Below are 15363 nucleotides of genomic sequence, written 5' to 3' on the forward strand. Positions count from 1 at the left end.
TCTTGGGACAATGGAGGGAATGGAAAGCTTGACTGAGATTTTGTTGTTATAATTTGTAAAAACATGTATCTGTGTTACTGAATGAATGTTCACTCACGTAAAATTACATCCGTGCTTTGTTATAATAAATCAATTCGCGTACAGATACAGATATAGTTATATCAGGCGGCAAAGCGATTCCAGTATTAATGGCACACTGGTAAATCCAGTTGGCAGGTTATAATATTATCGAGATAATCCAGAGAATGGCCACGATGCAGTGTATTAATTTATTGGTTAACCGTTACTAAGATGCAGCAGTCAACTAACCGGCACCGGGCGTTCCATATATTATAACAAATGCTACACACTTCGTTAATGGACAATTTTTGGCAGAAGCACGTTGTTTCTGTTTATGTACTATCGTCTGATCAGGTGCTTTCTGACAAATTGTGGTGGTGGTGGTGCTACTCCAGATGTTGGTGTAAACAGTGCACCAAAGTCCGCTGAACGGACAAACTCACTCACGCTGCTGGATAATTGACCGGCCGGTACCGTATGCAGTGCCCAGCCGGGGGAAAGACCGCGGCCCGGGCTGCCCGTGGGGTTGGTCTATCTACCAGCACTGGGGCCTGGATACTCATATATATATTACGCTATTCTGCGCCGGGACTTATTAGGAGAGCGGGAGTCCGGCAGTGGGCATGGTGGACAATAAAGCGCCGTGCGGCGCCTTCGTACGAGTCCTCTAAGGGTGCGCCTGTTATGCCGTCACATGACGTATTTCTGAATTTTCATGTAAATATCATCCAGCAGGAGGCCGGGGACCGTCGGATGCTGCACGCGCAATCCTGGCCTTTGGTGGTGGTCATGTTCAACGGCGCTGGTTCGTGGGCGAACACCTCGTTGGCGTGCGTGATCCTGGGCAGCAGCGAATAACACTGCCTGAGGGCTACCCGTATGGCGTATGGTCGTTTAAGTGAAACACCCGAAATAACCTTTTCCACAAATCGGTTTTCTTATGGTTTTTTTTCTCATACGATTAAACAGGATGTACCCTTTACAGAGTACTTTAAGTTTTTACACCGATCCACGTTTCTAGCATGTTTTTAAATTTTAAAATGAATTTCAAAAATTTTAAAATTCATTTTAAAATCTGAAAAAAATCAAGAAAGTCTGGATCGGTGTAAAAACGATCGTCATACTCATGTGTATTTATGTGCAAAATTTGAAGGAGATCAGTCCATAATGAGACTTTTAGTACTTACGTATACACCGGAATGCATTTAAACCTTTTAGAATTTTCTAACAGCCATAACTCCCGAACCAGATGTTGCGCGCACAAACGGTTTTCAAGCCAGTGTATACAAATCATCTGACTATAGAATGTCAAAAAGCAATTCAAAAAAGTGTTTGGAAGTGCGCGAGAGCGAATAATCCCGTCAATGTAGATGAATTTAGTACTATGTACCGGCCCAAATCCCTTAAGCTTTGCAGATGAAATTATTTTTTAAGCATACTGATGTAGTTTTCTTCTACCTTTGACACTCCGGTCCCATTCACTCGGTATATTACCAATCCACGCTACCGTTCACTCGGTGCACTACCAAAGGTTTATATATACCATACTTAAAATATTTATCAAGTTCTAGATCTTTTTTACCGCTTACCAAAGAAATTTCATACACCAGTGCCGGTATCCCAGGCAAAATCACCAAAAACCACTGCTCTCTTCAGAAAACCCTTGTTCTAAAACGCGGCCATACAGTGTTCGTTTTTTTTAAAAAATGCGTCAGAGCGACCAAACAAATCATCTCAATCAAGCTGGTTCTGTCGTATATACTGTAGTTAAGTACAAAGGGCCAACCAAAAGTAGGTTTCCCTATTTTGCCAGGTTTCCATTTGAAACGACACATCAACGATATAATTTTTGTTACGTAATTTATTCTCTAACCTATCGAGAAAAAAAAGAATTTCAACTGTCGACGAAGAACTGTCCAGACGCCAGACGGAAAATCTTCTAGCCGGTGCTGGTTCGGGCAGCCTCACCACTGTGCTCTCCAAAAAATTAGTTCTTGTAATGCCACTTTACTCTTCCTCAACAGTTTTAACTGACTATGATTTGCGATATTGATAGGTAATAATAACCGTATTTTTATATTTTTTATTTTTATCCGGATTTGAAAACGTTTCGAAACCTTCACTGAAAAAAAATTATCAAGTTTTTTGGTACAACGCAAATTTTCTCATTTTTAACTTTCCTATCTCTTCAAACTTCCGATTGTTTTCAAAAATAAAAAGTGTCTTTCTGGATGACTCCAATGCGCCTTGGTTCAGAGTTAAATTTTCGCCAGGCAGTGGATGACAAATTTTTTTATTTCGGCATCCGGTCGAGACCAGTTTTTAAAATTTTTTTTCAAAAACCGTTAGAGGTTTACTTTTTCCTTTCTGAATTTGTGGTGCAAGAGAAAAGAATTCGAAACATAAAATCGGATTGCGGTTCTCGGGGAAATTGACAACAACACAATAATGCTGCGAGAAGACCACAGGAGAGGCTAGCATGCAGAAACTGAGTGTACAACAGTCTTTTCGGGGAATCTCCTCAACCTTATCGAGCACACCTAAATTAAATTTTCTGATGACTAGTCGATAAATAGTATAAGTAAATTCGTGGAAAAGAAAAGTTGAAAGAATCCGTGGGACAAGATAGAAAAAATAGGGAAACTTACTTTTGGTACGTCCTTTGTATCTGTACATCCATACTTAAGAATATAGTACGTCGGTACATATTGTGTCGGTCGAGATTGTGCATTTAATTTTACGCGTTGGCGTTTGCGGCAGACCTTTGTACAGAAAATGAGATTTTTCTGAATTTGGCGCGACGCTATGTGCCCTGGGTACATTCTACAAAAACTGTGAAAGGCAAACATTTCCGATTAGACTCATCTTTTTTGTATACATAAGAGCGTCAACAAAATTCTTGAATCAGTTGTTATGGGAGAAGCGTTCCCGGCGCTGATGATGGGTCCGGGTCCAGCCGAATTTGAAACGGGTCAGTTCTGGTTTTTGTTTCGTTCTGAATCGAAGCGCGCTCTCGACGTGGACACCCCCAGCGCAGACGACGGGGATCACATACGGTAATCATATAAAAATGGTGCGAGCTAATTATTTTTTGATGGACGGCCTGTGGTTTATTTGCGAAAACTTGCACAAACTTGGCGTATCAGGGCAGTTTTTCGAAAACTGAAAACAGTTACTCGGAATTTTCTAAAACGTTTTTCTATAATTTGACAGTTTTATCCATTTGGGACTCCGCTGAAATTAAATAAGTGATTACCTAATTCAAAAATTAGGCTGGGGTCTCCAAAATTATTTTGGCAAACTTCTGTTTGAAAAACAGCACTGTCCTGCCATTTCTGGCAGTTCCAAAAATTCGTCTGCTTCTACCAATTAAGTCTAAAAGTTTTTTTAAAAATTTTTTGCATGATAGCTCTTGTTGTGTACCACCTTTGGTGATTTTGTTTCTTTGCAGAAAGCAGCACAGGCACAGCCGCACAGGGACTGAATTTTCATTTTAAGTCTTTTTTCAAAAATCGCACTACTTAATAAAACATAATCATGTTTTTTTTCGGCGGAAATTTAAAAGCTGGAGGAGGTTGAAAACTATGAAGTGGTACCTTGGTTTTCTGATGGTTCTTCCCACATTCCGCTTAAGCACCTAAATCATGCCCAATGGGATCAGCGTTCTAGGCAACCGCATTCCCCTTTTGAAACGTTTTTATGATACAGTCCTGTGTCAGGTGCACCTTGTTGTGAGGTCACCTCGAGCGCTGATAGAGTCCTCTATGTTAATCCCTAAAAGACACCCTTCCAGTTCTACGTCACTCAACAGTTTTGGAAAGGGTTCGCGCATGAATATTTGCTGGCGCAATTTTAACAGGTCCAGTTATAGGCCTCCAAAACTCGTCATCACCCCAAACCCCTAATATATGGCTCGTTACCATGTCAAACGATTACAGTTCCAACACTGTTGCAATTGCAACTAAAAGTTATACTAAAAAAGTGAAGAAAAAAACAAAAACAAACTGGCGCACGCGAATAATTCGTAATGTATTTATTTTTACGCAACTGCCCCAACTTGGCGCGACACCCTCATATTTGCCAGAACAGGAGCAGTGAACGGAGATGGTTACCCTTAACTTCTAAATCACGAAAACCACATAACTAAATTCAATAAAATTAATTTTGCTTTTCGTGTACTGCGTATCTGCACTTACGAGAAAGGAATGGCGAGCATCCTGCTGCCATGAACGGCAGCAGGAGCACCAAAGGCATCGGCGTACACATTATTTTCCAGAGGACCCGAGCTGAAAAAGTATTGCGGGAATTAGTATGCTCGTACGATAATTATGGTTCTGTTCAACAGCAAAGAGATGGTAAATGCGGATAGACACGATTTTTAATAAAATATTCTTACGCTTGGACATCCTGTATACAACAATAATTCTATGATTAGGCCTGGGACTTTGTCGAACAAATCTGTACAAAATACACTGCAGTTTGTACGCATAAAAACTGATATCTTTGATTGAACGGGATGTATGGGTTCGCAGAGAGCAGTACAGTGGTTATTTTGATTTTTCCGTAAACAAATTCTTACACTGTGAGCTCGGCGGGGCGTGACAAGATAAACAAAAAAATATGAAAAATCCACGGGTAAAAATATAGCATCAAAAGGGCAAAAAAGAGGGAACAGCCGGGAATGGAAATCGGGACCTCCTCTACCCGAAAAGAAATCATACCCCTAGACTACTTTTCGCTGGTAGCCTTATCAATAGAAAAGTTTGCCAACAACAACCAGTTATTTTGATTTAGTCAATTTGTGCGCAAGTCAGTGTCATAAATTGATAAGTACCCGCTTGCCCTTTATGTACCTATTGTACTTAATGTACAAATGTATTAATGTACAAGTGTATTAATGTACAAAAACAAATGTACGAATGTATTAACGTACAAGTGTATTAATGTATCAATGTATTTATTGTATTAATGCTATATTGCCCTTTATGTACCTGTTGTACTTAATGTACGGGATGTACTGTGTAAACGTTTCCGCTATAAATGATGGTTGAATCACGTATGTAGTATCGTTAGCGTTCTGCAGTGTGTGAATCCGGTGGTCAAATGAATGTAGTAGCGCCATTAGCGAACTGTAGTGCACATGAATTGACCTTTTCTAGTGCCATGAGCCAAATGTTGATGTGGATAGCCTTTCAATCACAGCGCAAACGCAGGGGGTGGACCCGTGCCCGCCAGATTACAAAGCTCACTAAGCGACTGGATATTAGTCCTCTGTCGATATCAGCCAGCGTGGTAACTGCCACTGATAGCATACAGGGAAAAAACAACTACCCAGGTACTGAATGATGGATCTGAGATGCGGCAGCTCGTGGCGGATCTCCATGATCTGCTGCACTTGCGTGTCAACATCGGAGACGATCATGTTGGCGCGTGAGTCGGAGGCGTCCCATAGACAGGCTCCCGCGGAGTTGGTCCCATAAATTCCCACAGCCAACCTGCTGCAAAATGCCAAAAAATCAAGAAATCGTACTTCAGTTATCCAGTACAGTAATCGATGTAGTTCATCGAAACATGGCTGCATATCGATAATGCTACAGAAACACTATTTTAGCAAAATGTGAAAATTTTATTATAAAAAACAATAATTTCTATATAAAATAATAGTCGACCGAAGCGTAGCGAAGGTCTTCTATGTGCAGCGATCATGGAAAAAACAATTTAAATAAAAAAGAAAGTAATGGTGAATAATACAGCAAGAAAAACGACAAAAACGTCGGAATTGAACCCGAGATCTTCTGGACCCGAAACAGGAATCATACCGTTACAGTCTTACTCACCTAGACTCTTTACCGCTGTTAGGCTTGATAAATATTAAATTTCCCGAACAACGACAACCAGTTATTTTGATGTAACCAATTCGGTCCGCTTTCCAGCGCACGCCTGATTTAACCAATATTTTCCAAATTATCCCAATTACCACACTATAAGAAAAATAGCCACATTATTGATAGACTGTATATTTCAATACATCGATTGGCTAATGAATACAAGTACTATCCGTCGCGTGACGTATCAACCGTACGCTGATATACGTGCGCAATGTGTCTAATAGCTCTCAATACAGGTATGGGCCGCGAATTATTTGGTCAAGCTTAAAACTAATAATAAAAGCGACCATAAACGCTTCACGTGTTAATATTAAGCGGAAGTGAAATAATCTCATTTCCTGCCTTACCGACTTAAGGAAGCCCACTTTGTACGGCTCCTTCTCTACGCAGTCCCAAATCACAGCGGCAAGGCGATCAAAATCCTGGTGTTTCCTCCAGATCAGGTTACGCTCCACTAGGTTCCATAGATCTTGCAGAGCAACCGAATTTGGATCGATAACGGCGTACGGAATACGCGCCAACACTACCGAGTCAGGAGAACTCACAAAGGAACAGTTTTTCCAAACAATGCTCCCTATTCGCTTCTCCACCGATGCATGGACAGTATGCGTCACAGGCAGGAGCGCCCGCATGGCTATCTCACCGAATACACAGCGATGGAAGAGTACCTGCTTGATGGGCGGGAGCTTGATGCTGTCGTCACCAATGAGCATGAGGACTGGGTCGTACCCGTACGGTGCCCATCCGGGTTTCGCGTTCTGGATCGCAATGCATTCGGTGCCGGGTACAAAGTACTTCAATAGACAGTTGAGGATATCATAATGGCAGTGTGGATCCGCTGATATTAAGAGATCCTTACAAAGGGGTCGCGAAGTCAGAATGGAGTTCCACAAGAAACACGTGCGACGGCAACGCTGCCGACCGATAGTGTCCAGGCACTGGAAGACCACCGCCATGAGCTCAACAGGCAACGGAATACCTCGCTCGCAGTTTCCATCCATCTGCTCCAATGGTTTCTTGGGAAGCTTGGGCGGAATGTTGCAGGTTGCTTCTTTCTCTTCTTTATCTCCGTTTTGCAGATTGTCTTTCACAGCTTCCGCAAACATTATCTGCAACATTATCTGCCGTGATAAGGCGTAAGCGTTAGGTTCCAAACAAGCACAAGAGTGACAGACCATTTCCAAACTAACGGATGAACTTGTTATAATAAATTTAGTTCATAATTACAATGGACTTCATAAATGTGGTTACACTTAAAGCCGATAGCGCTATGCATACGGTTGGCTATATGTAACCACATTTATGAAGTCCACTGTATATCAGTTCAAATACAATAATAACAAAATCAAATTGCATAATATTGGGTTAAAAGTGCATTCATCAATAATAAATTTTCCTGACTTCCTGTCGCTTACAATTAGGTTGTCGTGCAGAGGTTTACCGTTCTCCCGCGTAAAATAAACCAGCCGTCCGCCCGTTGTCGACATGATGCGAAATTCGTGGACTAGCAAGCGGTCAATCAACCAATCAACGCACTGCTGATCGACCGCTGCACTGTTATGCAGCGGCAAACTGGCTTCGCGAACGATGAAATGACTGCGGTTCAGGCGTCGCCGGGTCATTTCCTCGGCCGACGGTGTATAGCGGATCTGGCTGGGCGGTAGCACTGCCCGAATCGTTTGCCCGTCCACAGTAACCTCCACGACAACGTAGTGGAAATACCGTCCGATACAGAAAGCGCACGTTAAGAGTCGGGCGGGATACCAGATCCAGGGACGACCGGGATGAAATCGCATTAACGCCTGGATAGACGGGTTCTCGGGGATTAGCGGCCTATCACATAGAATTTAGTGTGATAGATAATCAGCGCTCTGTAATGTTGTTCGGCAACCCGTAATGGTACGCTCCGTGACGATACTTACAAACTTACAGTATGCAAAGCCCACGCCCGGGGGTCATTCAGTTCAATTGAGACATTTTCTTCACCATAAACCAATGAGCTGGTTTGTGAGCCGCACTCAACACATTAACTTTTAAGTACTAGCATACACAGTACACTTGTACGGAAAAACCGTCCGGACGAGTCAGCCATTCTCTACACGCGATTGCCTGCAGGCCAACAAAACCAGGCACCAGTCGAACAAACTTCTGCCGCAAATTTAACCCACTCAAAGTTTTTGCAAATTCTGAATTCGGACGGTTTCCGGGAAGATGTGTCCAAAAGACCTGATTAATTAAACTATCCTTGTCAAAAAGGTGTCAAGGTTAAGGTGGCAAAAAGACCTGGTTAAGGCATATAATATTTGTGGAGGTCACTGGATTATCTTAGGCGTATTGTTGTAACCATTATTAACGAAAAACCCCTTCGAGCATAGTCGACACAATTTACTTTCTATGAAGAACGCTGCGCTTAAAAAATACCAGCTTTAAGGGATTTGGCCCGGTACATGGTAACAAATTCGGGTACATACACGGGAACTTTCGCTGTCGCGCACTCCCAAACACTTTTTTGCATTGTTTTATGATATTTTGTAGCCAAAAGATTCATATACAAAGGCGAAAAAACCGTTTGTGCGCGCAACATCCGGTTCTGGAGTTATTAGTGAAATAAAATTCCAAAAGTTTAAACGTGCGGAAGTGTACCACAAGTCTCATTATGAACCGATGCTCTTCAAATTTTGCAAGAAAACGCACATTACTATGAAGATCGTTTTGGTCGCGAACCAGCTTTCTACCTTTTTTCAAATTTTAAATTAATTTTTAAAATTTTTGAAATTTATTTTAAAATTTGAAAAAAATGGTAGAAAGCTGGTTCGGTACCAAAACGATCTTCATAGTAATGTGTGTTTTCGTGCAAAATTTGAAGAGCATCGGTTCATAATGAGAGTTTTGGTACTGTACACTTCCGCGCGTTTAAACTTTTGAAATTTTATTTTACTAATAACTCCCGAACCGGATGTTGTGAGCACAAACAGTTTTTTCGCCTATGCATAAGAATCCTTTGGCTACAAAATATCATAAAGCAATGCAAAAAAGTGTTTGGGAGTGCGCGACAGCGAAAATTGCCGTGGATGTATACAAATTTGATGCTATGTACCGGGCCAAATCCCTTATTAATTACCAGCACCAAAGAAGCCGTATAAACTATACTGTTACGTACGTCAGAAAGAGATCTAATTCCATGAAATAAAACCACGTCCAGTTCTCCTTGCGCCACAATCCACGCCCGGAACAATCATAGATATTCCCAAATTCCACGAATACCAACTCCGCATTCGGCAGCAGGAAGTCAATCAGCAGACCATCGGGCAGGACATGGCGACAGTAGCCCTGCTGCAATAGGCCGTCCGCTAGGACATTCACGCTGTCCCATGCGCAAACGCCTCCCGGGAAGATGTACATGCCTGTGGATGACACTCGGAAAACGAGACGCCGGCTGGAATGTTATGATCGGTCCTGATGGGATAATGGTAAGGCCGGAGTCAGAACACCCGAAGAACGAACCTTAATATTAGTCAGACAGTTGTCGTCTGAATATTAGGCATTTTATCGTATTTAAGTGTGGAATAATCAACGATGAATCACAAATTAGTGACAACTGACAGCAATCAGATCAAATTTGTAGAAGTGTCTGGTTAATGGCTATACCCATGAGAATCGTGAAATGAAGCTAAAAGTTTTATTGACAACTATCCGTGCCATGGCTTTGTTACCTGATAACGTATCGGCAAACCTGTCATCGCGACATACACAATCAACTTGTTTAGCCTGCTGCAATAACAAGCATCCGTATTATCGTGCAGCCGGCAAAACCTTACATACTGGGCGGAAACGTTTTGGCCTAACATTTGGTCGTGGGGACAATTCGTCAAACGCTTGGCGGCAGAAGGTTCGGTTATACGGTTATTTCCTTTTAAGGACAAGTTGCTTTTGCAGCAAATTGAACCTAACGTTGGTTGCCCATTTCATTATTCTCTAATCATGACCCCCAAATGTGCCGCACCCCAATGTCACGTGACGAAACGACTGCGCAGCGAATTGTCGCATAACGAATTTCCGCTACGAAGAAATCGTCGAGATGCCCTGCTACCAAATGGGCTGTCACGGCTATATGATTGCTTTTTTACTGGATTTCGGGGGTGTGGGGCGTTGTGGTACAAATGCTGCGTCATTTTTTCCGTATTCTTATTCCAATAATCCAAATTAACTTAAGTTGTTTCATGTACTATGTTTTTCTCGGGTTTTTATTGTACGTTTTTATTTAAGCGGTTTGTGAGGCACTGAAAAGGTGAACGCATAATTAAGTTTGGAATTTTTCTGGTTTTAATTTCATAACAAGAAACCGTTATAGGCACCCCTTAAAGCCCCCGTTTATAATAGGCACCCCTTTTCGCACCCCGTTTATTATAGGCACCCATCCTGAACTAATATTATCAAGGAAATAGATCTATATTATGATCGGCCGCCCCGTGGAACTTGGCTAGAAAAAACCGCTAAGCAAATTAAAAAACCGATTTCGCCATTAAACTCAGCATGTCCCAAAAGGGTCCCACATGCATTTTGTTTTCAAAAATATCTGCCCTGGACCATCGCTCGGATGCCGGTACCGGTACAGGCATCAGTTCAAGGTGACCTTGAAAACCTTTTGCATAAACACTGTTGCGTGGAGCAGCTAATATTCAAACGCAGAGTATGTAGTGTAATAAAAAAAACTGTAATTTTTTCAAATAAACTTCGAAAAATTTTTCAGCTTTGTCACGTTTCAACAAAACGCTCTAAGGCGAAGAAATTTTCTTTTGGTTTTGGAACCGGAAAGCGCGTTTGCACTGGAACGTTTTAGCTTTTTCGCGTTCTTATACATTGTTCTTATACATTACAAAAAACTTAGATCTACAATAAACAGAAAATTTAAAAATAACTTAAATACCAAAGACGTTGTCTGGTTCGGTAACGATCTTAATGGTATACTCTCCTTATAAATTTGGGATAAGAATAATGCATAAGGATAGAATTACGTGAATGCTATGAAACGGAAAAAGTGTTTGAGGGTGCGAAAGCGAAAGTTTGCTAACGTATTCCTATTTACCTGCATACATTCCTTTACATATTAGGTAGAAGGACTTCGTCCACTCGGTGGTAGTGAGAAAACAGGCAGTGTCTAACCATAGTTTGCAAGCGAAAGTTAACTGACCGTGAGTTTTCCTATGCAATGAAAAACTCACTAACCAGAGCGGCATATGAGAACGGAACCCAACGGAACCCTTGCCCAGTACCCACTGTTCGAGGCTAACAAAGTTCTTGAGCTGCCGAATGAACAGAACCGCACAAAGGTTACACTATCCACTAGCACCGTGGGAAAGAGGAAGAATGCTGACGTGGGATGTCACCTGCGTCTGTACGGTGGCATTATCGCATATCGTGGCAACATCCGAGCGAGCTGGTGCAGCGGCGGCAAAGGCTGAACAGGATAAGGTAACCAAGTACCAGAACATCACCCCGGACTACCTGTTCAGCGCTCTGGGCTTTGAAACGCTAGGACCAAACGGACCGGAAGCTTCCCGTCTGCTGACGGAAGTGGGTAGAAGGGTACGGCAAGAAACTGGCGAGGCAAGAGCACCGGAATACCTGCGCCAGCGTATCAGCATAGAAATCCAGCGCGGGAACGCGGCCTCCGTTCAGGAACAGCTCCACCGGGAGCAAATTTAGATCAGTTGTTCTCTGTTCTTAGACCTCCCGAGGCTGTTTTCTGCTGATTGAGTGTACTGCGTTGTGATGTTAACTGCTGTGTATAAGCTAAATGTATGATTATGGCTATTATTCCATTACATATGCAAGCAACAAGTTAAGTTAAGTTTAAAATTAATAACTCCACTAACCAGACGTACTGAGTTACAGGAAACATACAGACCTGTACTGACCGTCGATCAGGCCTGTAGAGTGAACGAAAGCTCAAGTTTTAGGGAAGGGATATAATTTTAGTGTTAGTGGCTTAGACCAGATAAGAGCAGAACCGTTATCATTGTCCCTTGAGAATCTGTCAGAACTCAAGCGGGCTCACCAAACACCGTAAGGAGAATGAACCATACAATTAAATCCTGTTTAAAGCTCCTCCTTAACAATCCGTTTAACGCGCAATACTGGAGCCGCCAACCAATGCACTGAACCTGCGAGGATGTATGTCATGACGATCACCATGAAACCGTACAATCTTCGAAAAGGGAACCGGACCATAATCAAGGCGAAAGCAAAGAAAAAAGTCGGCGAAGCAACCTTGGCTTGGAAGCTTAATAAAATGTGGAAATTTTTCGTGGATTCTAATTCTTTTGATATTTTTAGTGTTCGATCAGTTGGTGCGTTTAAGCATGCGTTGCGCAGTGTAAATTTTGTTTAAGCGTGCTGGGAATTTCTCTGTGCAGTTACTGGTTGGCCAGTCTAATGCTAGATCCAACTGTGATCCAGATACGGAGACAGAAACGGAATCTATCCCGTGGAAGCGAGCGATACGATATGGATCGCGAGCTATGCGGAAACACAAACGTCGCACCGTAAATCGCTGACTTTTAATAATATTGAAAGTCTGTGCAACAGAAATCAACAAGTGATCGGCACAGCTCGATCGTAAAACGTAGAGCCCGTTCAACAGTGTGCAACACCGTGCAGCACGTGCTATGCCGCGCCCACTATCAAAACGCAAGCCAATCAGAAGAGACACAACACAGACACGTAATCCTAAGGCGTAGCGCCACAGGCGTAGCGCCACTGACGTGAACGCTAGTGATCCTGGTCTCACATGCCTCTGGGGGGATGCCGAGCTCCTGTAAGGCTGGACACACTCCCGAATCCACGAGAAGACGACGGTCGCCAGTGTCTGTGCGTGCTCAAAAACATCAAATTCTCTTATTCCATTTTATCACATCAATTCCGTAAAGGCACAATTCCATTTAATACAATGTGGAATAAAGAGATCCAATTATAAAAATACTATCAAATCATTAGGAACAGATCAACAGTAACAGATCAACAAAAGTATTAATCAAATTGTAGACTAGGATCCTCCATTTCTGACTCGCAAAGGTCACAGGTCCCGTCCACCGTTTTCCGCACTTTTAATCCATTCCGCTCCGTTGAGCCTGCGCATCCGTAATGCGACTTCATCACAATCCGCTTGAGAATCAGGTGCGTATCAAGTACGACTTAGGAATACTGCTTCATCTTTGGAATAAGGTGCGTATCAATTGTACGACTTCAAATGAGATCCATAAAGGTCATGGAGGGACGTCTTTAAGACAAGCGTAGTTCGCTTCCTCCCTGGTAAAGGTCATCCTTTGTTGAGATGATCCGTTGAGATGTGCGACTCATTTTGGGTTAATGGTCCCAAAGGTCATGCGACTTCTCTTCAAATTTCCATTATAGGTCATGGAGGAACTTAGCCAATTTTCTGCGGCCTTCAAGCACTTCTTCGCTTGCCTCCCTGGTAAAACTTGCAGTTTGACCTTTCCGTCGCACATCCAACTTCAGTATGCCTCGAGCGGCCAGAGTGCCGGCAAGTTTACCGTAACATCTCTGATGGGGCCGGCTAGTTACCGCATTAAGTTCACCCCATGAAATTTCCACATTTTAATCTTTTACTCTTGTTCGCCGCTTGTGGCTAACATTACTACGAGAAATCCGGCTTGGTTACCGTAGTTTTTCTCGTTTTAATTTGGACACTGAATCGCTTAAAAAGAGTGCCGGCACAGTTTACCGTAACAACTCTAATGAGGCCGGCTGGTTGCCGCATTAAGTTAACCTCATCAAATTCCACCTGTTGTCTTTCTCCTTTTCGCCGCTTGTGGCCCACTTTCGTCTTCAAGAGATCCGGCTTGATTACCGTTGCTTTCTCTTGTGCATTTATGACACTGAGTCGCTTAGAGAGGAGGGCCGGCTAACTGCCGTAGCAACTCCCTTGGGGCCGGCTTTATAGACCGAATCAATTTCAACCCAATAGTATTCCACATGATTTCTTTAGGCAATTCTGTGCTATAAATGCTGCAAACAACAAATACACAAATACAATTATTGTTAACATGTCACGTGTCACGCCCTTTATACAACACCATTTTTTCATCTCTGTGACGTACCGACAAAGTGCCGTAGACGTCTTTTTAATAGTGTGATCCTAAAGGTCAACACTATTCCCCTAAGGTCAACACTATTCCATTTCATTTGAATCGCCCTCGCCATCTCTTGGCGGGCGCTTCTTAGCACTTTCGGGTTGATTACGGTCAGATGTTCGATCGACCGGTTCAGTTGAATCAACTTCCATGACCTTTGACGGGTCAACTTCTCGCTGGCCACGACCTTTTCCTTGACGGCTCCGCTTGACCGCCTCAAGTCGATGACGCGCGTCATTTTCTTCCAGTCGTAATTTTCGGTTATTAGGGTCATTGGCCAATCGACGTTGCACATCAGCGAGATTATCCCGAAGCTGCTGGTTCCGTATACCGCGTCGTCCCATCTGATTAGGGGCGCGTTCCGGGCGTCGGTCGCTTTTCTTCACCAGGAATTCATCGATGTACGTTTCAACTCCGTCTACTGGTTCGACGTAGTCACTTCCCAGGGAATCTTTGATCTTGTTGACCCTTTCTTCAACTTGGGAGGCATGGCGCTGTATCAAGTTGCCCTTTTCCATTCGTGTCTTACACTTTTTCAGCGCCTTTCGAGCTGTGTGCGCTATGCTGATATGTTCCATCGGTTGTCCCAATTTAGCGACATGAGCTCGGAAGAACGGTGGAATGTCGTCCTTCATAGTATTAGACACCAATTGATTCTGTGTCTTGTAATGTGCCAGTCTCGCGGCAAAGACCTTTTGCCCCATCCTTTTTGCGGCATAGTCCTTAGGATCCACCTGTAGTCCTATCGATGCTCTTGCTGCAAGCAACTTGAAGGCTGGGTTCACATGTCGTAAAACGTACTGAGCCACATATTCTTGTCGCTCGGGATAATCTGTGTAATAAAATTGTGTCATCCCAATTGGGTCAGTCGTATCCAGCGGCACATCCAATAGACTCAAATCCACTAAACTGTGTAGCCCATTCCGTCGGATAGGGAGATAACAATCTCGCGCAGAGTCGCGAGGGATGTATAGTCGATGGAATTTTCCTTCTTCCACTCCCTGTTTAATCTCTCTCGCATATCCTGAGTCAAGTAAGAATTGGCGCAGCTGATTCAGTATCGTACCAATCTTGTTAGCTTCGGCCGAATCCGACTCTATTCCGAAGTATCGACAAATTTCAACTGTTTGCTCGTCAATATCATTCATATTATATTCCATATCGATGATATCCGGTTGTCGGTTATTGAATCTGGAGTTCTGTCGCTGTTCAGCCTGGCGACGATTATCCGGTTCACGATGACCTTCTGATTCACGTCGATC

At 43.0% G+C, this 15363-nt stretch overlaps 1 protein-coding gene across 3 annotated transcripts; it reads right to left on the minus strand.

The window, feature by feature from the left end:
• Positions 1-3524: 3524 nt before the first annotated feature.
• Positions 3525-9552, minus strand: LOC129600027 (uncharacterized). 3 transcript variants are annotated; one of them, XM_055498412.1, is made up of 6 exons: positions 9109-9552; positions 7364-7781; positions 6296-7057; positions 5898-6041; positions 5052-5558; positions 3525-4346 (listed from the first exon to the last, which is right to left on the minus strand). In XM_055498412.1, the coding sequence occupies exons 1-4, from the start codon at positions 9348-9350 to the stop codon at positions 6006-6008; spliced, it is 1458 nt and encodes a 485-aa protein (XP_055354387.1). In that variant the 5' UTR covers positions 9351-9552; the 3' UTR covers positions 3525-4346; positions 5052-5558; positions 5898-6005. The 3 variants fall into 3 exon arrangements, with proteins under 3 accessions (XP_055354387.1, XP_055354386.1, XP_055354388.1); XM_055498411.1 differs by lacking the exon at positions 5898-6041; XM_055498413.1 differs by lacking the exon at positions 3525-4346 and having other exon boundaries at positions 5449-5555.
• Positions 9553-15363: the final 5811 nt, after the last annotated feature.

This window comes from Paramacrobiotus metropolitanus, unplaced genomic scaffold, assembly GCF_019649055.1.
Source record: "Paramacrobiotus metropolitanus isolate TYO unplaced genomic scaffold, Prichtersi_v1.0 Parri_scaffold0000161, whole genome shotgun sequence".
Lineage (NCBI taxonomy): Eukaryota > Metazoa > Tardigrada > Eutardigrada > Parachela > Macrobiotidae > Paramacrobiotus > Paramacrobiotus metropolitanus.

What these genes read in the sequence shown, in the direction of transcription:
- LOC129600027 (XM_055498411.1), bottom strand. Translation starts at nt 9,350, where the DNA reads ATGTACATCTTCCCGGGAGGCGTTTGCGCATGGGACAGCGTGAATGTC. An exon ending in CTCTGCACGACAACCTAATT is followed by an intron (nt 7,058 to 7,363) that starts GTAAGCGACAGG and finishes ATAATGTTGCAG; the next exon opens with ATAATGTTTGCGGAAGCTGT. An exon ending in AAGTGGGCTTCCTTAAGTCG is followed by an intron (nt 5,559 to 6,295) that starts GTAAGGCAGGAA and finishes GGCATTTTGCAG; the next exon opens with CAGGTTGGCTGTGGGAATTT.